The 26,793-nt window shown below is 37.8% G+C and overlaps 1 protein-coding gene across 1 annotated transcript in view; it reads right to left on the minus strand.

Moving 5' to 3' along the window:
• mspo (M-spondin) overlaps nt 1-26,793 on the minus strand; it is a 379,491-nt gene that overhangs the window by 63,713 nt on the left and 288,985 nt on the right. Inside the window, exons 2-3 of the mRNA XM_067771342.1 lie at nt 15,988-16,379; nt 6,431-6,652 (exon numbers count right to left, since the gene is read on the minus strand). Of these exons, the coding sequence (XP_067627443.1) occupies nt 6,431-6,652; nt 15,988-16,379 (614 nt within the window). The remainder of the gene's footprint in view (nt 1-6,430; nt 6,653-15,987; nt 16,380-26,793) is intronic.

Here is a 26,793-nt window from a genome sequence, read left to right on the forward strand (position 1 = left end):
TATGAAAAAAGGTCCTGACGTTGGCTCAATGCTGAAATCTATCTGTTTTCAAACGATTTTTTTTTTTTTTTTCATAGCATCTTAAACTGATAATTATGAAAGCACTATGATTTTTAAAACCTATCAACCCTAAGCAAATCTCAACTACTTTACTTACATCTGCTTGTTACCAACGAAACCTTTGAATAGTCGAAAAACTCATGTGGTAAATATTAGGTCAAAATTAAAAATCATTTACGACCAGCAATTACATTAAATCAAATCCTGCACAGAAAAGCAGAAAATGAGATAAACACCAAATGCTTCCTAACGACCTTTTAATGCCACATTTCCAATTCGACTTAGTAAGCCACGCTATCATTTGCATACAATTTACGCCTCTTTCACTCAACTTTATTCCGTTTGAGCGTATATTTTAACGCCCATTTACTAAATTCGTCTTCCCAGCGTCGTACTGTAATTAAGCAAATGTGCGCAATGAAAAAGAAAAGAAAATGAGTGATAAGCCACCAAGGTGTGTGTCTATGCGTGTGTTTGTAGTGAATCAAATAAACTATGTATGTACATAAACATGTAATATATAATTAAATATTTTCTCACTCGTGCGGAGTATGTGAATCTGAAACAGTGGCGTAGTGTAGGGGGAGCAAGGGGGTATCTTGCCCCGGGAGCTACTCACAGGGGGGGCGCCAATGGTCCGCAAAGCAGAGCTTCCCAGATAATTTGTATTTTTATTATAACTGATTTCTGCAAAAAAAAAATTGTCTATACTAAAAATTGCATGCATATGTATGTATATCCGGAACACTTTGGACAGGTTGTGGAATAATTAAAAGCTTATAACTTTTTTCCCACCTTCAACCCTACGATGGTAGTTATTAAAAAATGCTTTACCAAAAACTGACAAACGTGAATCGGAAACACGATGCTGCGCCAGAACACAGGCGGCTAGCGTTATCGTCGATGGGCTAGAGAATGTAGTAGAACTCTTAGAACAATTGGCAGCGGACACTAATACGACAAGTGACATCCGAAGCGAAGCTACAATTCTGTTGCAAATAATATAAATTTAAGTTTCATAACATTAGTTCATTTCTGTTATGAAATCTTAAGGAGGATTGATCGTGTACAGCTCAGGTTACAAGATCCGTGGATGAATTTTAGAGAAGCGTATCATGATCTTAAATCATTAGCGACTGAACTATCCGAAATTCGAGACACTCTCTGCAAAGAACAAAGGAAAAAGCAAAGTCCCTTTGGGAAAAAGAAATATTTTCCCCGGGCGCAAGAAAACTTCACTACGCCACTGACCTGAAAGCAGGTAAAATTGCTAATATGTGGCATGCAACATCAACTAATAGATATTGTGGCAGCAAATTTTGTGCGTGATGTGATTTCTTCCCAATTGCAGGTCGTAAATGTTTGCACATAAGTAATTTTTTATAATTATTATTATTTTTTTTTTTCATGCACGCATATTTATTTGGTTTACACATACTTATATGTATGCGCAAAGGTTTCAACACACATGCACACAGTGTGAGGGAGTTACCATTTCACGCTATACATTGAATGTGGTGGCCGCTGTTGTTAATGGGTCATTAGTATGCTCATTTTTATTCTATTTCATTTCTCTTTTATGCCTGCTACTGCTTTAGCCATCCTTTTCATTCTACAAAATAATATTTGCGTTCTTGTGTGTGCTATATGCAACATAAAACAAATTAATATTGGCCGCCGTTAATTGTTGTGTAGCAAGTGCCACTGATTTACTGTTAATTAAGTGTGGCAACAGCTGACAACAATATACAAAAATATGTATAGAGCAAAATGAGTGTACATAAAAATAATATAAGAATAAAAGTAAAAATAAACAACCAACAAACGAGTGCGTTGACAGCTTGCCATGTTGTTTTTGCCCAATTAATCAACATATGAAGCAAAGTGCAGCGACCCATTAATGACGCATAATTTATCATTAACTTATAAATATATTCTGATAGCTAAACAAGCAAATAAGTATTTTTACCAGCTCATGCGCTTAATAGTTTTGCACGCACTACACCTTTTCCAGTTTAAGTTAAGAAATTTAAATTCAAGTTCATAAAATTACAATTCGAGTTCATAAAATTACAATTCAAGTTCAGAAAATAATGTAATACTTATATGTTATTTGCGGAAGTTTTGATGCTTCGCTGACAGTGGTGGCTTGGATATACTGTACCCAAATTTTCTCCATGGCGTGTACATCCCGAGCTATGAAATTAAATGGAGGATAACTCTTTGCAACAAGTGCAAGAGGATGCTCCGGCCATCAAAGTACTCCAGTCGAAGGGGTGAAAGGGGGTGACCTCTACAGAGTTGCGAGAGGCAGGTGGAGGCAGACCTTATCTGTGCACACAGTACCTATACGTTACTTGCGGGATTGTGAACGCTCCGTTGATTTCGCCATCACTGCTGTCATACTCAATGCAGATCATTGCTTGTGAACTTTAGCATATAGCTAGATGTCCTTGTAACTGACCTCTTATGAGAGGAGGAGAGAGGAAACGTTTTTTTAGGCTATTTTCTTCACGTGAGCAAAATTGATTTAAGTGAGTTAAGAAGTCTTAATCTTAACATATTTCATATCCTTTCACTAACATTTACCATCTTACATACTTTTATTTCCATTGCAGGAATTAAAAAATTTTTAAATAACTTTCTGAAATTGAATTGTTATTTTCTGAACTGGAAATGTAGATTTTTGAACTTGAATTGTAATTTTCTGAACTTAAATTGTAATTTTCTGAACTTAAATTGGAATTTCTGAATTTGAATTGTAACTTTCTGATTTAAATTGAAATTTCTGAACTTGAGTTGTAATTTTCTGGACTTGAATTGGAAACTCTGCACACATACCATCTTACATACTTTTATTTCCATTTCAGTAATTAAAAAATTCTTAAAAAATTTTCTGAAATTGAATTGTTATTTTCTGAACTGGAAATGTAGATTTTTGAACTTGAATTGTAAATTTCTGAACTTGAACTATAAATTTCTGAACTTAAATTGTAATTTTCTGAACTTAAATTGAAAAAGGTGTTCATATTTCAAGGGGGTTCATTTTTCAAGAGGAAATAGTTTTTATTTTGGGATCCCGGATTCTCTGGGCCCAGCTCACGAAATAGTGAAGTGCTTTGAGCTAGTCAGTTTGTTTTTCTACCAACTAGAAAAGAGGCCGCCATGGTGTGGTGGTAGCGTGCTCCGCCTACCACACCGAGGGTCCTGGGCTCAACTTCCGGGCAAAGTTACATCAAAAATTTATAGACGAAAGTTTTTCTAATCGGGGACTCTTCTCGGAAGCGACTTAGTAAAGACTCAGAGTATTTTTCTGAGATGAAAAGCATCTCAGTTAAAATTCATCTGTCTTGCATATGCCGTTCGGAGTCGGCGTAAAACATGTAGGTACGATCTCGCGAATTTGTAGGAAAAACAAAAAGGGGAATGACGCAAATTTGGAGAGAAGATTGGCCCAAAATCTCTTGTATTTATTTATCAAAAACCATATTTTGCCTCAGAAAAGCAATTATCTACGTGTGCTTGTAATGCTGACCGATTTATTAAAATGATAATGGTAGGACATATTGTGGGAATACAAATCGTACGAAAGTGTTCTCCAAAATGTTAAGGAGTTCAATCTGATAAATACTGCAAAAATGCAATGCCATCGCGAAGAACAGACATGCTGTTTAAGCGACTTAAACTATGAATTTTTTTTCTTTCGTTTGTTTCATTAGCCATTGAGTGTGCTTGTAATTCTCAACTTGTTAGTGAAATATTCTAAAGATATAGTTTTAGTTTTTAATTTAAAATCGAGGTTCTTCGAGTAGAAGATAGGGTGCCAATACCTCAGAGCCCAGTGCTCGCCTCCACATCACATTTTGAAAGGGGTCTTCAAATAGAAGATGAGGTGGCTCATTAGAGCGAAACCTCAGAGCCCCAGTGCTCGCCTCCATATCACATTTTTTAAGGGTTCTTCAAATAGAAAATGAGGTGGCTCATTAGAGCGAAACCTCAGAGCCCCCCGTGCTCGCCCCCAATGAATAAATACAAGAGGTTCTTCAAATAGAAGATGAGGTGGCTCATTAGAGCGAAACCTCAGAGCCCCCAGTGCTCGCCCCCAATGAATAAATACAAGAGGTTCTTCAAATAGAAGATGAGGTGGCTCATTAAAGCGAAACCTCAGAGCCCCCAGTGCTCGCCCTCAATGAATAAATACGGGGGGTTTTTCAAAGCAAAACAAGGTGGCTCATCCCGCAGCCAATACCTTGGAGCCCCCAGTGCTCGCCCCAATGAATAAATACAAGGTGTAACAGGTACATAGTGACCTCTCTCTAAGTAAAATAACATACAGTCCATTAAAATAAGAATTTATAAAATAAAAAAAAGATAATAAATTTAAAAAATGCTTGCTTGCAGTGGGCTTTGAACCCGCAACCCCAAACGTGTGAGTCGGGTACGTCATCCACTGTGCCACGACTCACACGATAACAAGCGCATCAAATTACTCCCTTATAACTCATATTAAACTGCTCGCCCTCAACTGCCCCACGCTTAGCTACATGCAAAACTTGTTAAACATACGGGGACGTGTAAGCAAGACGCATTGCTAAATGGAAAATTATACTTGCATAGCATAGCAGGGCATATCAATATTGCTCTCACAAACAAAGTCGACTCTCTCACTCTTACTGCTGTTAACATTTTTATTGCAAAGAGTGGAAATAAGCATCACTCTCAGAGTAGCACACATTGTTTACTTGTGTTTGTGTATATTTTACATACTAATTATATAAAGACGCTGAACTGTTTTTAATGCGAGTACTAATATAGTTTCCCTATATCATAAAGGTGCTGAAATCACACCTCAAGAGATATGCTAAAACCAAATCATAAATGTGCTGCACAAAATTGATCACTTCCTAGCATAAAAATATTGTGACGAATATCAGTGACACTAAGTGATACTCACATCCCTAGTCTGATGCTAAGTAAATGAAGTCACAACAACAATAAAACAGACAGTTACTTGTATCTACATAAACGAATCAATCATTATGTGTACACATATGTGCGTACACGCAGCGGAGAAGCAACGCACAAACACATGCAAATATCTTATCTGAGATGCTCCCAAAAGAATGCAATTATAATTGTGGAAGTGTCGCTCACAAATACACGCGCATGTGAGAAGCTATACACGTGCATCTGTAGTTATAATTTTATAGCAGTAACTTAGTAAATTCTGGAAGCGCCTAGAAGATGCAACGAGGAAATCAAAGAGGATAAAAGGTAGCAACAGTAGAGGCGCTACAATGAGTTCGATTTAAACAAGCTATTGGGTGTGAAGTATCAGTGTTATTGTGAAGTACCTTAATAAATGCCATTTTGCATTATTAAATATTGGAGTTATTTATTCAACAGTTTAGTGATACCAACGTTAGTACAAGGTAGCAAATAAGAGGAATTGCAGTAAATTCGTTACAATATCAAACACTTTTGAATAACAGCACTCTACTTTTAAATCTTGATATGTGAACATACGATGTTCTCGAAGGATAAAGTAGGAAAGAATGAGAAGTTTGAATAAAGATATTGACGGACAAACTAGAACATACGAGCCTGACCCGTGCGCATCTTACCCAACCAATATAAAAGTCTCTTTTAAAATATCAACAGAAATCAGATATTATATTAACTTACAGCTTGCGCTACCATCTAGCGCATACTAGGTACTGCTGTGAATCAATTAAAATTTACAGCTTGCGCTGCCATCTAGCGTACAATATCAACTGCCCGTAATGCGGAGCAAATATTCACAATAGTGCCATAGTACAAATAGATTTCTTTGTGTGCTCACAATCGGCTATTTTTAACAAATTATTTTAATAAAATATAGCTAAACAAAAGCACTACGACCAAAATTGACCAAAGCTCGCTAATAGCCCGAATCTCCATTTTTACAACCAAAACTTTATTTATATATTTGGATTCCAAATAAGAGCGGAAAAGGGACCCGTACATAAAAACAGCAATTAGAAATAATATATGTGACCCGGCCTATGAAACGGTGGCTTATGACTCAAAAAAAAAAAGAAAAATATTAAGAAACTGAAGAAATGCATTGTTTATCTTTAACAGCTCTTTCTCGCAATTTCTTTTTTGAGTCATAAGCCACCCTTTCATTGGCCGGGTCACATATATGATATTCATTCACGTCATTCAATATTTATGTGCATAGTACCTCTGCGTTCAAACAAAACACTTAGCTTCCTTTAAACATACATATAAACATACAAATATACTTATGTTCACGCTAATAGACATACTTTAACTTAATTTTTTTCTTAATTTCTCTTATTTAATTGCCTACTTTGACTTCTCTTACCTTTATAAATTGAAATGTTGCTATTGGAGGCAAACGTTTGCTCTTCGGATAGAAAAAACTGCTTGCCGGATGTGCTGGGTAGCGTGATGTAATACGATAGATTACGCCTTGTGGTGATGTTGGCCAATTAGGTGCGGTAAATGTGAAACCATTATCAGTGCCCGCATCAAGTGGATCCATTTCTATGGTCACAGTGTCAATCCAAGAACCACCAACGCAGAGCTGTAAAAGAAATTTATATGAGTTTGGATCTTTTTTATTTGCAGTTTGTTTCAGATTTCATATGTACGTAGGTCCAACTATTATATGTATGCTGTTTGGTAAACTTAAATTTAGCAGCGTTTCAAAGTACATCTGAACTATACTTCTTAAAGATATACCTCTCTTTTAGGCAGTGAAAATAATAAATAGATAGATATTGTCAAGCTGAAATCGCAGAGACATACAGAAGCTAAAGCCATTAAGGCTGTTGTGTTACCACGAAAAGGCAATATAACCAATACATTTTGAACCATATTGAGGGCCTGATAAAAGATATCAGCTCTTTAATGGCATGCGCCATAATGTAGTGTAGACTGTCAGCGAAGAGAGCTCCCAGGTGGTTTATCTGGTGCCACATAACGCCAGAAAGCTACAGATGAGCTCATCCACCCTTTCCTTTTTTGGTGATTTTTATACCATCTATATTAGCGAGCGTCTAAGCATTTATGCATGCCTACTAATTGGCAAGTACCCAGTTAGTATTACTACATGAGCTCTTAAGATTCCGTTTTGGCCAGACTTGCTTGGATCTCCCACAACCTAAAATTTGTAGTTACCTTTCATTAGCTTGAGGGTAGCAGTTCTTTTTTAGCATAAACTCGCATCTGCCAAAAGGTATAACAAAGCGTTCTGTGACAAGAAGAATATGTTTTGCCGTACCGAAGTGCGTCTGTAATACAGTTACCCCAATGTACCTACAACCCAGAACCCATGTGAGGTGTAGAAGGTTCCATTACGCTATCTTTCAAGAAATTGGCTACAGTTTAGTTCTAGTTCAGAAATGAACAATTATGAGCCAAGGAACTTCATGTTCGCTTTGCAGTAGCTGAAAATAAAGTGAAACCCGTTTAACAGCGCTACAACAACATATTCTTACTGATAGTTGCGATATCTATCCAAGCTGCGGCTGATATACTTATCTGGACACAATATTCTGTAAAAAAGTTGAACGTCGCAGTTGTTGTTGTAGCGATAAGGTTGCTCCCCGAAGGCTTTGGGGAGTGTTATCGATGTAAGGCTCCTTTGCCGGATACAGATTCGGTACGCTCCGGTACCACAATACCATTAAGGTGCTAGCCCGACTATCTCGGGAACGATTTATGTGGCCACGTTAAACCTTCAGACCATATCTCCCTCCCCACCCGCAAGTTACATGAGTAGCTTGGGGTCGCCAGAGCCTCGTTTGTTAGTGAAACAGGATTCGCAGTGGATAGGTGAGGTTGACAATTGGGTTTGGAGAAGCTATATATTGTGCTGGCAACCTGAAGGGTTGCGCTACACAGCTCTTTGAATTTGGTATTTTAGTCGCCTCTTACGACAGGTATACCTACCGTGGGAATATTCTGACCCCCTAACCCACTGGGGTTGAACGTCGCATGAAGAAGCTCATGCTACTATCGCTGTATATGGAAACTCTCCCGTAAGCAGCGAAGCAACTATCTCACTCGATCTCATCATCTCTGTGGGACATTTTTACCATAAATAGTCAGAAAGTAGTAACTCGGTGTCTCAGTACTTTGAATAAACCCCAAGTCAAATGTTACCGTCGGTGTATATTGAAATTCCCCCGACTTGACCCAATCATCTCTCTTGGGAATTTTTATATAATCAAATGTTCTGGATCCACAGCTTTTTATGCTTTGAGGAAGAAAACTCTAGTTGTTTAGCCTTCTCAACATCTCTTTTAGCGAAGGACTAACATGGATAGATAACTGAATATTAATAAATCCACATCTGAACTGAAGAGGAAAGTCTGAATAAACTAGTCGTCACCACAATATAACTAATATTGAACGAAAAATTATATTCTAAAGATTGCGGTAGAAGTCTGGTGAACTTTGTTACGCGCTTTCTAGATATTTACCTAAAAGCGCTTCCCAGCATGACGTTAAATTATTTCTTCCCTGGAGCCTTACGGTAAAGAATTTTCTTCCGATGCTCCACCGACGTATCACAAACGGAATCCAGTAGCCACTGTCAAACTAGTGCGGTGGAGGCTTTAGGGTAAAAATTGATCTAAGTAATTATCTGCTAATCTGAATTAATCTAAGAATTCCAGGAGGCATTCATAATCGTGATAAGACGAGTGCAAGTTGCATACCTTTGGGCTCATGTGGTATATTTTTTGGAGACACGCGCAATGTACAAAGGTTGGCATGCAACTTAGCTCCCGCCCTGATAAAATTTCAAAAATTTATAAAAATGCGTATAGATTAATTTAATAAATTGGGAAAAATTTAAAAAACGTGACATCAGGATGGACAAGGCGACCGCTGTTTCGATTATACCTTGCTTGTAAATCTCTTCAAAGTCTTTTCTCCCGGGAGTGGGATTTGAACCCGCACTCCTCCGTTGGTTGAAGTGTTACAAACGCATTCACCCATGTCATACCTCAGTTGTTGTAAACTTTATCCCAAGCGCCTTCCTTGCATATTTTATTCTTTTTTGCACAGCACATACTTTGTATGCAATCATGTGTTAAATTTATGTTTGTATATATGATATAATCGAAACAGCTCTCGCCTTGTCCGTCCTGATGTCCCATTGTTTAAATTTTTCCCAAATTATTAAATCTTAATATATAAAAAAACACGTGTCACAACATTTTTGGCGACGATGGACTCCTAAACTACTGAACCGATTTTGAATTTGTTTTGCACCCCGTGTGTAGTTTGATCTATAATATTATCTTATTGCAAATTTTTATACTCAGTTGAGCAGAGCTCACAGAGTATATTAAGTTTGATTGGATAACGGTTGGTTGTACATATTTAAAGGAATCGAGATAGATATAGACTTCCATATATCAAAATAATCAGAATCGAAAAAAAATTTGATTGAGCCATGTCCGTCCGTCCGTTAACACGACAACTTGAGTAAATTTTGAGGTATCTTGATGAAATTTGGTATGTAGGTTCCTGAGCACTCATCTCAGATCGCTATTTAAAATTAACGATATCGGACTATAACCACGCCCACTTTTTCGATATCGAAAATTTCGAAAAACCGAAAAAGTGCGATAATTCATTACAAAAGACAGCTAAGGCGACGAAACTTGGTAGATGAATTGAACTTATGACGCGGAATAGAAAATTAGTAAAATTTTGGACAATGCGCGTGGCACCGCCCACTTTTAAAAGAAGGTAATTTAAAATTTTGCAAGCTGTAATTTGGCAGTCGTTGAAGATATCATGATGAAATTTAGCAGGAACGTTACTCCTATTATTATATGTACGCTTAATAAAAATTAGCAAAATCGGAGAAGGACCACGCCCACTTTTAAAAAAATTTTTTAAAAGTAAAATTTTAACAAAAAATTTAATATCTTTACAGTACATAAGTAAATTATGTCAAGATTCAACTCCAGTATTGATATGGTGCAACAAAATACAAAAATAAAAGAAAATTTAAAAATGGGCGTGGCTCCGCCCTTTTTCATTTAATTTGTCTAGGATACTTTTAACGCCATAAGTCGAACAAACATTAACCAATCCTTTTGAAATTTGGTAGGGGCATAGATTTTATGGCGTTAACTGTTTTCTGTGAAAATGGGCGAAATCGGTTGATGCCGCGCCCAGTTTTTATACACAGTCGTCCGTCTGTCCTTCCGCATGGCCGTTAACACGATAACTTGAGCAAAAATCGATATATCTTTACTAAACTCAGTTCACGTACTTATCTGAACTCAATTTATCTTGGTATGAAAAATGAACGAAATCCGACTATGACCACGCCCACTTTTTCCATATCGAAAATTACGAAAAATGAAAAAAATGCCATAATTCTATACCAAATACGAAAAAAGGGATGAAATATGGTAAGGTAATTGGATTGTTTTATTGACGCGAAATATTACTTTAGAAAAAACGTTATAAAATGGTTGTGACACCTACCATATTAAGTACAAGAAAATGAAAAAGTTCTGCAGGGCGAAATAAAAAACCCTTAAAATCGTGGCAGGTATTACATATATAAATAAATTAGCGGTATCCAACAGATGATGTTCTGGGTCACCCTGGTCCACATTTTGGTCGATATCTGGAAAACGCCTTCACTTATACAACTACCACCACTCCCTTTTAAAACTCTCATTAATACCTTTAAATTGATACATATATCGTACAAACTCATTCTAGAGTCACCCCTGGTCCACCTTTATGGCGATATTTCGAAAAGGCGAACACCTATAGAACGAAGGCCTACTCCCTTTTAAAAATACTCATTAACACCATTCATTTGATACCCATATCGTACAAACTCATTCTAGAGTCACCCCTGGTCCACCTTTATGGCGATATTTCGAAAAGGCGAACACCTATAGAACGAAGGCCTACTCCCTTTTAAAAATACTCATTAACACCATTCATTTGATACCCATATCATACAAACAAATTCTAAAGTCACACCTGGTCCAGAAAGGCCCACTCCCTCTTAAAATACTCATTAACTCCTTTCGTTTGATACCCATATTGCACAAACGAATTCTAGGGTCACCCCTGGTCCACCTTTATGGCGATATCTCGAAACGGCGTCCACCTATAGAACTAAGGCCCACTCCCTTTTAAAATACTCATTAACACCTTTCGTTTGATACCCATATTGTGCAAACAAATTCTAGGGTCACCCCTGGTCCACCTTTATGGCGATATCTCGAAACGGCGTCCACCTATGGAACTAAAGATTTCGCCCTTTTAAAATACTCATTAATACCTTTCATTTGATACCCATATCGTACAAACGCATTCTAGAGTCAACCCTGATCCACCTTTATGGCTATATCCCTAAATGGCGTCCTCCTATAGAACTATGGCCCACTCCCTCATAAAATACTCTTTAATGCCTTTCATTTGATACACATGTCATACAAACACATTCCAGGGTTTCCCTCGGTTCATTTTCCTACATGGTTATTTTCCCTTATGTTTTCACCATAGCTCTCAACTGAGTATGTAATGTTCGGTTACACCCGAACTTAACCTTCCTTACTTGTGTTATTTGTTTATACGTAATAACAAAATGTTGCGTATACGCAGTGGCACTCATATTTTCAGGTGGTGCGGATATACTTCCGTGTAATTGCTTGGTGTTTAATTAAACAACCTGCTTATCAATAAAAAATATTATAGCGAATGATATCAAGTATAGCACATCACCAGGCCCGCCGAGAGGGTGGGGGTTTCTGAGGGGGCCGTGATTTAGAGGTACTATGAAATTTTTTTTAATTCAGGAGAGTCTCTAGTTGTGTAGAGGGTATTTTTCATACCCCTGGGTGACTAGGGTCTCGAGATATAGGCCAAAACGTGGGCCAGTGAATGCCTAGACAGTGTTTATACAATATGGATATCAAATGAAAGCTGTTGATGAGTGCTTTAGTACAGAGTAATATATTATCCAGAGAGAGAGTGGGACGGGGATTAGGACTAGGACTGGGACTGAGACTCGGAGTCGGACTGGGACTGAGACTCAGAGTGGGACTGGGACGGGGACGGCAATAAAATACATACCACCCTCTGGGACAGGCAATAAGTGATGCAGAGGAATGAGAAGAAATTCAGAGAAGAGAAAAGAGAGAAGGAGAAGGGGATTGAGAAACAGATAGAATGAGAAAAATATGGAGATAGATGAAGCGAAAAAGACGGGGGAGGAGTGAATAAAAGGATTAGGAAAAAGTGAAGAGGGGGGAGGGCAAAGTCAGACGAAAAGAGCTTATTAAAATGTATGCAGATAGGCCAAATTTAGTGCAGGATAACGTCTGCCGGGTCTTCTAGTAAATTATAAAATTATAAAATTGCTTCAAATAAAATATTTTCATACATTTAAAAAGCAATAAGGGCATACAGCGTCTAGATTAAACTAAAATGAAATTGCATTTTTTTTTAGTACTTTGAAGACTAAACTCTGTCTGAGACTCCCACAAATTCAAACCTTTTTTTTTCAAAACCCAATTCGATTTAAATTTTGTTTCAAACTAAATTCTGCAACAACAATAATGCTAGGCAGTAAATATAACAACAGAAAACTCATTTAAAATGCTAATAAAAGTTGCAATTCACTAATTTCTAATTTCTTATCGCAAATAACATTCACTCTCTCTCTGCAATGACAAAGTATACTTTAAGGGCCAAATTTGATATGAAAACAGCAATGGTTTTTTTTCCGCTGTTACTCAATTTGAATATTTCATTAAATGCGTGCATTACATTAATTGGAAAAGCATTACTGTTAGCTTAAAGCTAACGAAAATGATACTCATTGATAGCAGTTATTGCTTTCAAAATCAATATAAATGCGCCCGAAAGTATGCTATATGTATATACAATTGTGTAATGTCCATGTCATTAATGTAAATCGTTACAAATCGCATTAGCAAAAAAAAATGATATGAAACGAATTAATATTGAATTGCGACATGAAAGGAGGACAGGCGGAGGCACAGTACTAATAAACAGGGAATGAGAAAAGCACAACTTCAAACGCCCATTAGAAAAAAAAGCAACGAATAAGTGCAGATAAAAAGTCTAAGTATGTCTACGGTAAATTTTATACAAAGTGTAGGATTGGAGTGAAATGAAAAGTAAAATTCAAAGAGGATTGTTTGTGGTTACTAAATGTTAAAGTGTGAGTGCGATGATGATGCTGCTGCGCAGACAAAAGCAATCAAATTGAAATGAAAATCCAAATACAAATCGAAAGCAATTGAAGCTGAAAGCTACTATCTATTGATGGCACTGAAGATACATTGCGGCATCGTCGTTGTCATTACATGGCATACAATAAAAACAAAAAGTATGAGAACTTTTCAAAGCAGTAAACATCACGAGTTGACGCAAATGTACACAACCTTGGTCGACAACGTAGACAGCGTAGAATGAGATGTAGGCTATGATTACTAAACTGCGTTCAGCAAAATGTTAATATGACAATTTTTAGTGATGTTGATGGCAATGGGCAGTAATGCCTTTATATGTGTTATTTTCTATGACATGATGGCAGCCAAGAAAATCGAATGCTGCTTACTGATTTAGTTCAACCCCACAACTTTGAACAACCACACAATAGATTAACAGTTTTTTTCTACCTATAAATCCGTCCACCACTAATATCATAGCAACCCTGTCAATCTTCATTCTCTTTACTCTTTACGTCACATTTTTCGCTAGAACGCATTTAATTTGATTGGTCTGTCTCAATGGATTGTTTCTTGTTGTCCCTATTGCTGTGTTGTTTGTATTCCCTCTTTGCCTGAAGCCATCAAAGCATCAATGCGCACTTAAGTATCATCTTAATAGCATTGACGCTGCATATTTAGCCAGTAACAGCGCGGTAGGCGAGCCGCCTTAGGCTGTTAGCTGTCGTACGGCTATTTTGCATCAATAATCGATTCAACACGCATTGCCACACCACTAACGCTTGCGGTTCTTGTGGTGTATAAAATAATGTCGCTTATTAATAAATTTGATTGACATTTCGTATTGGTCGTCCATCTGTCGTGACTGCCAGCTATATAATATAGTATGAGACATGGCTCAATTATATGGTTGATTCATCTCATCAGCTTATTTTATTTTTTTCATTTCACTGGAATAGGGTTTATCAGAAGGAGATGGCAAACTCAAAATGAAACCAACACATTGCCAACATTTTCTTACTACACACAAAAGCTGCTAAGTTTTATGTTTTCATTCCATTACATTAGTCTAACTCGAACACGCTGATTTTGACAATCTGAACAAAGGTATGTTGTTGCTGTAGAGATGAGCCAACCATATAATTGCGCCATGGTATGAGATATAACATTTCTACGCAAATGTGCAAAACGCTCAACGGTTAACTTAGCGAAGCGGGAAATGTAGTAAGCAGTTATAAAAATATTGATGATCTTTGGTTGATTATATATGTATATATTAGTACGAGTCGATTTAAAAATCGCTCATTGCTCTGTGAAAATCGTATTCTAGGGATCAAAATAAGAAACTTTGCCGAAGGAACCATACCTCTAAAACGAATTCTGACGTCCCCCCCCCCCCCCTTTGGATCAAACTTTTGGGTAGGGGTAATTTCAGTTCTACCTGCTGTGTCTTGTGGTGGCTTAAAAAAAACAACACAAACAATTTTACGATCTGCAATTGTGTCTGGTTGTGTGGTTTCTTTGGCAAAGTTTCTTATTTTGACCCATAGGATATGATTTTCACAGAGCAATGGGCGATTTTTTTGCCTCCCCACAAATCTACCCGGCCTAATATATATGTAGTAGTAATAAAAGTGCACATTTTTCTTAGTTTTTGAAATTCGATCTTGATGCACGTACTTGCGATCTCACTTCAATTTTCTTTGGAATTTACCTGCTTAGTCATGGCATAAACTAATTGAATATATCGTTTGCTAAGTTAGCTTTGGTCACTGTATGTATCTCCAATTGCATTCCATGACATTTTTTGGTCAAGTACTGTGTGAGATTATTGCCTTGATCGCCGTCTGACTATCGATAAATATATTAGAGCGAGTGAAGGTTTAGCAAGCTTCCTCCAGCGTTACTTATGTTCGACACAATAAAAGCAGTCCCAAGGCCCGAAGCCTTTGTGCAATTGCTAGAGCTTTCTGTTTGGCTACTAAGTCTGCAATTGGGATGTGCAGAATAGCATATACTGCAGTTCTGAGGGTAGTTTTCAGGGCTGCCATTTAGCTAATCATTGATAATCTGAGCTGATTGTTCATAGACATCTGCCATTTATGCTGACTGAAACGTCATCTGCATATGCCGAAAGTTTGACTGGTTCTCTGTCGAACTGCCCAAGCAATTGGTTAAAGACCAGCGTCTACAGAATACACCACCCTGCAGTTTGTATACTCACATAGACCCCATTGAAACATGACTATTCTGCAGCTTAACAAGGAGCCGATCCAATTCGTCAAGTCCGGATGCCCTTCCGTCGAGTTGAGACTGTCGATGAGCTTTAAAATAGTCAGCCAAATTATTAGAGTCGTTTGCTTTTAACAACAGGTATCATGTTGTACATGGGATCAAAACCCAGCATCCTAAGATGTTCTTATGATAGATTGGCTCGTTCCGAAATATGTAACACATACACCGCTGTGCTTAAAAGTTTGTTACTTTGTCTAACTCTTTAATAAATTAAACGTGAATGTGGAACTTCAGGTAATACATTAGACTAACTACTTCAAAATTACACTCTCTGACAAACACGTGTTGAATAATATACATTTTTCTTCCCACCTTCTTGTTAATTTCATAATTCAATTCTTATTTCACTCTCCACCTGAATTCACTCACTCACCTGAAACGAATCTACTCCAATAAACCAATCGGGCGATGGTACAATGCGTGTCATTAGTGATACCAAACTGTGATTACTATCCACAAAGAATTTCGTCTCTTGCCGTCCAGCGCCTGCCAACACTGCCGGAATATTGAATTCGTCGAAAACGCTACGTTCACCAACACCACCGTCACCCTTTAATGCATTCACTTTAGATGTTTTTGATACAAAGCCGCCAAATGAATTTCCGTTTACACTATTTTGTTGCCTTTCATGCATTTGTTGTTGTTGCTGTTCACCAAGAATACTGTCCAGCACATCACTTTTACCTGTTTCAGTGAACTGTTTGACGCCCGGTGTTGCCTGTTGGCCAATATGATAAAGCGCATAAGTAGGGTCGTGTGTGCGACCTGCAGTAAGAAGGAGAGATAAAGAAAGAAAGAAGTAGTAAGCAAGTAACTTTGGTGGGGTTAAACAAGTGCTACAACTTTAAATATACTTATTCTAGATACTAAATAAATAAAAATACGTAAATTAATTAAGCAGGCGACTTCAAGTTTTCATTCAAAGTGCACAATTACAAATGAGTTAACGAAGCAAGACCGGAAGGAAAAAAGCGAGAGGATGTGTACGAGGTAAGCAAGAGCCATATTTGACGTTGAGAATTATAAAAGGAAGAGTTATTTTATAAAATCAGCAAAGAGTGAAAAAAGAAATGACTTACGCACACCAGTAAGCGAAATAACTTGCGCTGTGGGTGAGCAAATTTGACAGGAAAGTGACTTGGCAAGGCAGCGCTAGCCGTTTTAGACAATGGAAATAATTAAAGAGTTGATGAGGCAAGTTGAGGTGACTGTCTGCTATTTAAGTCAGTTCTTGCCACACGTTGTTGTAGCATTTCACAATAGCAAGCTAAGATGCTAAAATGAGCAGAGTTCGATGAATTGTTAGACAATGGATGCTTAATTAATTAAATCATGAAGACTTAAGTGGTAAAATTAGATAACGTATTTAACTAGAAAGTAAAGTAAGGCTCTTAGCATTAAGGTGAAACATTTTGGTAAGGCTAAATGTTTGCATGCATTTTGTCTTTTAAGTCTCTGTGAGATAAGAAATCTTAGAAAGTTGTTCAATGAAGAATTGTTTTTGATCATTTTAGTTTTACTTTTTAGTCAGTATTGTCCACTCACTTATTACATTCAGCAAGACTCAAGGCCTTAGGTCTTGATAAATCGACCTTCCCAAAGGCACGGAAAATGTCGGCTATACGGATGATATTATCATAGTAGCAATGGCCAAGAGACTTGATCTGCTCCAAGCATTATGTAAAGACATCTTGTGAAGAATAAAGGAATGTCTGACAAACATGAGGCTGGTGAGGGTTAGCAATAAGGCGGATATGGTTTTAATGAGCTCACAGCGGGCTTTGGATAGGTCAGTCCTAACCATAGGAGATTATCATCTCAATTCAAATAGCCAGGAGTAAACATTGACTCAAAACTAACTTTTAAAGAGCACTCCTGGGCGGTGGAGGAAAAATTTTCTAGAGTTAGTGGATCCCTAACGCGTATAATGCCCAACATCGGTGGCCAAGTCGACGCTATCCGTCAACTATTAAGAAACGTAACCAGTTCGATAATATTAAATATTATATGCAGCACCAGTATAGCACGGATCTAAAATGGACCACCAAAACTATTTACTACAAGCCTTCCATTTTACTTACATGTGCTTACCGGACTCTGTCCGACGATGCGACACATGTTTTATCCAGGAAAATCCCAGTAGATCTTCTCTCAGGTGAAATGACCGATCTGCATAGAATATAGCGGAATGGTACGAGCGAAAACGCAGCGAACTAAATTACCAGCTCCCACAAATTATGAGTGGGGTCTTCAAGGAATATCTACATAAGCGTGGGATAGAGGAGGATGCTTTCTATTCACCCTTGCCCCCGAATTGGAAAGCGCTGAACTTGTAATGTTTCATTACCCTCGTTTCCATTTCGAAAGACTCCTTGTACCCAGAGTTTTTAGAGAGTAGCCTTCCATTAGGAACTTAGTTCCCCGAATGTGCGGACAGATTGATTGTTTTACTGCTGTGAGCAAGATGGCTTTTATAGTTATGACGAAATTGATGCATGCTGAAAGGGAGTGCATAGAACTGCGCATACGAAGTAGTGGCGACTAAATCTAATTTAGTGCATGGCAAACGAACGTTAGTGCATCCCTTGGTCGACGAACCATTATGACACCTATGTAGGATTCGCGGGCCAGAACATATTTGTCCTGCTATCAGTGTTCGTGCTTGCACAGAATTTAAAAAGTTTATGGGTATATCATACACCTTCAGTTCTACAGTTGCCTTCAATATCCTTGCAGTGCTGATACTGAAGCGCTGGACCCTGTTATTGAGATACCTGCGGCATTCAGTGTTTGATTTTGCGCTGTCCCCATATGAGGCTTTTGACGTTGTCCGCGAAAGTGAAAACGCTCTTCCCAATCTTAAACGCAGGTGCTAAATGACTTACAATGCATCAGTGAATGCTGATATTTTCACTAGGATGCTAAAAATCGTAGCATGACCACTTCACACCTTCCAACTGCCGGTTCTCCTAATTCACAGGGCTGCGATAACGGCAGTTACCCTTGCTACCAAATGTAGTGGGTAAGTGCAGAGAAGAAATGAGTGGAGACAACAGCAACACTAGTGTGTAGCTCCCAGTTCCTTTGGACTTTTTGTTAGCATTTGTAGTTTATGGCCTTTTTAGGTGCCGGCCATTAAAGCAAAATGGTGTTCTGCATTCAGCAGAATTGGGCGTTCGGTTGATCGTAATGGCATAAACGAATCGAGATAAGGAACCCATATACCAAATTTCCACAAAATATCACTCTTCCTTTTTTGTGTTTACAATATGCCTCAGTAGGATTATAAAAGTAATTTATCTGAAACGACCACAATTGAAACTCTCGTTGAGTATATAATGTTCGGTTACATCTGAACTAAGACTCCGTTACTTATTTCTTTTACAGGAGAACAACGCAGTTTTTTGTTATTACTGCACTCTAAATAAAATTTTTACACGAACAAAAGACACAATCGAAAAGGAGCAACAACGTAATGTGATATACGAAATCAAATGCAAGGAAAAAGCTGGCAAAGACTGCAACAAAATTTATATAGGGACAACAAAAAGATCATTAGGAATACGAATAAGCAAACAGAAAGCAGACGCAAGAAACAAAAAGACCTCTACGGCACTTTCGCAACACCTATCAATACACAATCACTCAGCTGATTTTTCGAATGCGCGTATATTGGACATAGAAAGAAGAACAAAAACAAGGCTAACACTAGAGGGCTTGCGAATACAACAAAGAATAAAAGACTGTGTGAACTTCAAAGAGTACGTAGACAATATCAACTGTGCTTACTTCACAGCAATCAAAAAGCACACAGTGTGATGAGATGAGCAACGAAAAGGATGCAGCGCGAATAGATTTATATAGTTTTGGAAAAACATTTTTTTTTAAATTGAATTGAATGTAATATAAGTGAAATTCTCAATGTTGTGTAAAATGTTTCTTTTGAAAATAATTGTTTTATGTTATTAATAAAAACATATCTCCCTGAGGAAGGTACAAAATGTACCGAAACGCGTAGGAGGATAAAGGAAAACTTAGTTTTTCGCTTAAAAACCACCGGCCTAATAGCTCTTATATAAAATAACCCAAACATAATAAACATTGGCCCATCAAACATCTGAATAAGAAAAATAATTATTATTGTTTTAGTTTAATTTGCAGTTTATATTGATGTAATCAACTAAATAAATTCAGTCTTTTTACTACGGTAATTCTACCCATTAAAACAATTCACAAGTATTTTGTTAAATACTCTTATAAATAACATAAGTTTAAAAATTGTTTAACAATAAATTGATGTGGAACACCTGAGCAGGCACTGTCGGAGAGGACCTCTTTGCACCCCTAGGGGTACTCTCGGACAGATCCTTTTTCTACTCCGATTTATACCCTAAAAGGGTACTGTTCCAATGTCCCCTTTGTACCCGAATAGATGATGTCGGACAGGTCCTGTTGGTGCCTGTTTGATTACTGTCGGGCAAATCCTCTTCGTACCCCGACGCGTGCTATTGGACAGATAATCCTTCTTCGTCTACGATTACTTTCGGATAAGTCATCTTTCTACTTAGGATTCTTACCGATTTGATAACTATATTATTTAATACAATATTTTTATTTTCTTTTCGTATTGGTAGTGTAGAAAATATAACAAAAACAAATTCTGCGAGAGTAAAATCTAGGATACCTGTATACAAGGCTCGGCTTGCGGCTCCGGATATTTATGAAATAATTCATTTCAATTACATAAACCTTTTTTTCTTTCTCCCATTGCGTTTGGATTTTTATACCCCGCTGTACTTATACATAGAGTGTTATAACTTTGATTGGATAACGGTTGGTTGTACAGGTATAAAGGAAACGAAATAGGTATAGATTTCCATATATCAAAATAATCAGTTTCGAAAAAAAATTTGATTGTGCCATATCCGTCCGTCCGTCCGTCTGACCGTTGGCATGATAACTTAAGTAAATATTAAGATATATTCGCCAAATTTGGTACACGAGCTTATCTGGGTCCAGAATAGATTGATATTGAAAATGAGCAAAATCGGATCATAACCACGCCTACTTTTTATATATATATAACATTTTGGAAAACACAAAAAACCTGATTATTTAGTAAATAATACACCTAGAGTGCCGAAATTTGACGCGTGGACTGATATTGACACCCTTTATACAAATTTGAAAAAAATAAAATAAAATTTTAAATGGGCGTGGCACCGCCCACTTTTGATAAAATCAATTTTACAAATATTATTAATCAGAAATCAAAAATCGTCAAACCTATCGTAACAAAATTCGGCAGAGATGTTGCCTTTACTGCAAGGAATGTTTTGAAGAAAAATTAACTAAAACGGTAAAGGATCACGCCCACTTTTATATAAAAGATTTTTAAAACGGTCGTGGACTAATAAAATAAGCTATATCTTTGCAAAAAAGAGCTTTATATCAATGGTATTTCATTTCCCAAGTGGATTTGTAACAATAAATAGGAAAAAATTCAAATTTAAAAAAATGGGCGTGGCACCGCCCCTATTATGACTAAGCAATTTTCTATTTTTCGAGAGCCATAACTCGAAGAAAAATTAACGGATCATAATAAAATTGGATACACAAATTTTCCCTATAGCAAGAAATATTTCTAGAAAAAATGGACAAGATCGGTTAAAGACCACGCCCATTTTTATATAAAAGATTTTTGAAAGTGTCGTAGACGAAAATAATAAGCTATATCTTAGCGAAAAAGAGCTTTGTATCAACAGAATTTTACTTTATAAATAGAATTATAACATTAAATTGCAAAACACTAAAATTTGAAAAAATGGTGTGGCACCGCCCCTTTTTTGTCTAAGCAATTTTGAATTCGGGAGCCATAACTCGAAGAGAAATTAACATATCGTAACGAAATTGGGTACACATATTTTCCTTAAAGCATAAAATATTTCTAGTGAAAATAGACGGGATCGGTTAAAAACCACGCACACTTTTATATAAAACAAATTTAAAAGGTTGAAAAGGGCCGTAGACTAGAATAATAGGCTATAACTTAGCAAAAAATAGTTTGAATCAATGATATTTCACTTATCAAGTTTTATTGTAAGAGGAAATGGGGGCAAATTTTTTTTAAACGAGCGGTGCCACGTGTTATGTAGAAAAGTAATTTATCTGAATTTAAATGTGCAATTGAAGCTCACGCTGTGTACGTAATGTTCGGTTTCACCCGAATTTAGACTTCTTTATTTGTTTTTATTTGATTGTTTCTTAAAATTTTCTACATAAATTTCAAACTAACTTAACCCAACTGTACCCAAAAGGGACTAGAGGGGATCAACTATAGCCCAGTGAAGACGAAAGAGATCAATCGCAGATTATTCTCTTTGGGGATTGATGGCATGATTTTTTGCAGGGTATTTATTTGTAAAGGCACCCATGCATTGTATGCCATACCATAATTTTGAATTGTAAGCAAAATTTGCATTTTCTAATTTTGTGGTGGCAATGAGTAAATTCACGGAAATTTACTTAAACGCTTCTTTATATATGCATTTGGTTTTGTTTTTCTTACATACATATGTACAAACAACATACCCTCACGTTTTTCACGCAGCTATCCAAATACATAGATAACTGAAATTTCAAAGCAAAGCATTTTACACTTGCACATCTCTTCGTTGGTACGTGTCTAAGTGTGCCTTCATCCTCACCTGCTTCATTAGAAAATTTGCTGCATTTTGTATTTCACTTAAGCATTTCTCTCGCTACCTCGATTGCGTATTTTTCCATATTCCTATCTCAGCTTAATGTTGATATCAGAAGTTTAACTGTGTGTGTATGTGGTTTGCACTTCTTTTGCTTTGTCTCATTAACATCACACTCATCATCTTCTAATTTGCAAATGCGTGCAGTTTTCACTGATTTTGTCTGAATCAGCATTTGATATTTGATTGTGCGCTTGTTGCATTTGGAAAATTGTGCAACACTGTTACAGTACTACTAAGTCACGTAAACGGGCATGAAAATAATTTAAAGCACAAGATGCGTTGTAACTTAAGCAACATTACAGTAAATGATGCGGTAAAATTGAAATAGAAATGATAGACCATAGCGAAATTGTATTTACCCTACATCCCCCAAAGTTTGGTACAAAAAAAAAAAAATAACAATTAATTAAAACTTTTCAAACTACCCATCAAAATTTAGGTTAGCTTAGGTTGAGGTGGCTGCCCGAGGGCGCACTTAGGCCCGTTGTGATACCACGAGAATACACCGTGAACTTTCCTCTTCGAACCATTTTGAGAGCCTGATAAAAAACTACCAGGTCCTTGACGTCATGATCCACAACCTGGCTCAGATTATCTAGAAAGTGCTGCCGTGCTCCGCTTAGTGCCGTAAAGTTGCAGATGAGGTGAACCACCGTTTCCTCCCCCTCATCATCTTTACAACTCCTGCAGTATCGGCGATAACACGCTGCTAACCTTTCTGAATGGTTACCTATAAGGCAATGACCAGTTAGTGCCCCCACAAGTGTGGAAATTGTATTCCTACGTAGGTTGTACATACGGGATCTTTTACAATCCCATTTAGGCCAGTTTTCCTTCAATATTCGACACCCCGGTGTTTGTAGCTATCTTTTGTCGGCTTGGCGGTGGATGTGTTCTTTTAGCATTAGGTTGTATGTGAACAGGGGCATACCTAAGCGTTCTTAGAATCTGCCTGGTTGTACCCTGCCTAGCGAGTTCATCTGCAATGCCGTTTTTTTCGATGTTCCTATGTCCAGGGACACATGTGAGGTGTATACGGTTCTGTTGGGTCATCTCTTGCAGAGATCGGCGACAGTTAATGCTAGTTCAGAATGGAACGTGTACGAGCCAGGAGATTTTATGGCAGCTTGGCCGTCGCTGAAAATAAATATTTCTTTGTCCCTATCCTAGCTGCGGCTTCCACTATGGCTGAAACTTCTGCCTGGAATACACTGCAGTGGTCAGGTAGTCTGAACGAGAGCAGGAGGTCAAGGTCTTTTGAGTATGCTCCACCTCCAACTCTACCGTTTAACTTGGAGCCGTCCATGTATACGGAAAAGTTGCTGTAAATAGCTAGGCACCCTTCCGACTCCGTCAAGTCATCCCTAATGGGAATGCTTATCTTAAAGTTTGTTTCCGCAACTGTTGTGGTCGCAGAGCGATCAGAGCTAGGAGGAAGAAAACTGTAGTTGTTTAGTATACTTGAGTGTCCTGTTGTCTTGTTGTTCCAACACGACAACTCCCTTAGGCGCAGGGCTGACATTGCCGCCGTTCGATAACCAGCTAGATCCAATGGAAAGATGTCAAGATTGAACTGCGGAGCTTCGCTAGGCGTTGTTCTTAGAGCACCGCTAATGCTCACGAATCAAACTTAATAAAGTCGGGGTGTCGTGCGTTGCTGGCGTCCATAAGGCATCTAAGTAATAAGTGCCTATTCACAGAAATATTGTGGAAACGAATTTGCAGATGAAATTAACAGGAGAGATTCCAAATGAGCACAAATAAGTCGAACAGCTCCGCACGAACAGGAAAATAAATAAGTATGAAATGGTGTCAACGAACTTGCTGTGGACCTGCCTGGATAATTGTGAACTCAGAAGGTTCTAGTGATCATGTTTGAATAAAAAAAGAAATATTTTCTTTCACAAGCTAAACTTTCTTACAGTAAAAGTACTACTAGAGCGGCTGTAACGCATACCAATAAGTTCCCTCTGCAGGAGCAATCAGAATACGGTTGAAGAGGAGTAAATTTATGACTTTCTCTTTTGACGGCCAGGATTGCAAGCAAGTCGACTCGGGTCTTTCGAGAGTATGGTAGAGGTTAGGAAGGTGGATATTTTGCTCCTACTTAGCTGCGCAGATAAAGCAAATAGATTTTTGAGGACGACGAGAAAGTAATCAGCTAGTATCAATGTAACAAAATGATTAGGTCGAAAGATTGAATTGAAAATCGAATTGATTTGGTCGTACATCAGTTTGTTCCGCCCATTCGTGGCTACGTCTGTAAGAACAAAAGCAGGAGCAAAATTTTGGATAGCCTTTTGGAATTTTTTTATGTTGGATTATTGTATAAATAGAACCAGTATTCCAAAGGTTCAGTAAAATATTTCTTATGTAACTCCAACAGATTTTCTAAAGCTTGAGGATAGAATGTTTGTCTAAAGCCGAACCTAGTTAAATTTTGAGGAGTTGCAAGTGCGGCGAGACCAAAACAGCTTCGCTGAGTTTCTTCAAAAGCTGGAAAGTCAAGCACGAGTTGATAGAATGACTGCTGCTCTCTAGTTTTCGGCTCACAATAATCTGAAATTTAATCAAAAAGCCATTATCCAAGTTATCACACCCGTAATCCTAATACTAACTAATGACGCACCCTTTACTAACGTTGCCGTGCATGTGACTTCTTCATTACCCCAAATGTCACTTTCGCTGACTCAGTACACGCGCAAGCGATCGGTAACACAATACAACTAATAAGGCGTGAGAAGTGCAGCATAAGCAGTATTGGCCTATACGCGCAACTCATCGTTTGTGAAATGTCGGTTGGTGGTGGGATCTGCAACGTAGGCATAAGTAAGTTAGACTTAAAAGTTAGTTGGTAACAAAAGAATATGTTTTAGATCAGTCGTATTAGTGAGTGCAACGAGTGCACAATAAATCAAGCTCAGTATCAACTTAATTAAATTTGTGTATTTCCTTTGGTCGGTGAACAGTGAGTTCACCGCAACTTTAATTTTTTAAGAGTTCCCCTTTAGAGAACTGTAAGTGGCGCCCGAGACAGCGGGTGCAAAGTGGGCAAAAAGTGTTTAAGGGTTTAGTTGAGAATAGACAAAAAATTAAATCCCCAAAAAACTAAGTGAATCACTCAAAAAAAAAAAAAAAAAATTTCAAAAAAGCGTTTAAGTGGAAAAAAAAGGGCAAAGAAATTAAAAGCCCAGTAATTAAGTGAACTATTTTAGAAAAAAAGGACAAAAGCTCTTCAAGAAGAGAAATATAAAAGAGCACACAGTTTTAATCCAATGAGAAACTGGCTTTTGTGAGTATAATCTAATCACATTATATTTACCTTTTCTTCCTCTATTTTTACAGTAATAAAATCATGGACTCTGAAGAAATCAGGAAGTCACTAACGGAGACGAATGGGGCTATCAATGCCATTCTCTCCCAACTGAAGAAAATGGAAAAAAGGCTCAAAAGTGTCGAGTCGAAAAATAACGACGAGTCTTTGTCGGGGCTCAGTAGTAACCTGGAGAGGCTAGAAGCCCAAGTAGAGGAAGTGCGCAGGCAGTCATTGGATAGCAGGCCAGAACCGTCTGTAGAACCGCTAGTTAGTTCTCGGACGGAGGTCGAGCTAGCGGAGGTGGCTAAGCTGCCGGACTGCGTAAAAGAGTTGCAGGTATTCGATGGATCACGGGAGCACTATGGCTCCTGGGTCCATAGTGTAGAACAGGTAATAAAGGATTACGAAATAGTGCGATATAAGCCGATTTACGCAGACATCTTTAGGCACATTAGGGGGAAGATTAGGGGCGCAGCAGACTCTGCATTACTTGCGCAAAATATACTAGATTCCGACTGGGGCAGGGTAAAGGAAATTATTTCCCTGCATTACGCTGATATAAGGGATATAGAAACGTTGGAGCAGCAATTGACGTTAATGTCACAAGGGCGTCAGAAGATGTCCGACTTTTATGCGCAGGTTCAAAAACAACTGTCTCTAATGATTAATACTATAAAGGCCGAAAAGTATACACACGGGGAAACAGTAGAGGCATTAGCAGAGGCATATCGTCGAAGAGCATTAGATGTCTTCATTAGGGGCCTAAACGGGGATCTGCCTGCCCTTCTCCTAGTTCAGAACTTGTAAGCACTACCTGAAGCATATTCGGCATGTCTGAAAATTTTAAATGTAAACCGCAGGAACTCTATTTACCGCCCACCCTTCCACAGGGATAATAGAAATTTTAATGACAACTACCAACCTTCAGCCCCAAAATTTTTTAAAAGGAATTATTCCAACCACGACCAGGGTTATTCCGCTCAAAGAAATTCAGTTCAACCAAATGGAAACCGCGTGTGGCAGAATGGCAACCAACAAAGGCCTTCCTACTAAGGATCAGCGCAAACCCGAATAAGCAATCAGTCTACCCAAAATTGGA

Source organism: Eurosta solidaginis, chromosome 3 (genome assembly GCF_040869045.1).
Source record: "Eurosta solidaginis isolate ZX-2024a chromosome 3, ASM4086904v1, whole genome shotgun sequence".
Taxonomy (NCBI): domain Eukaryota; kingdom Metazoa; phylum Arthropoda; class Insecta; order Diptera; family Tephritidae; genus Eurosta; species Eurosta solidaginis.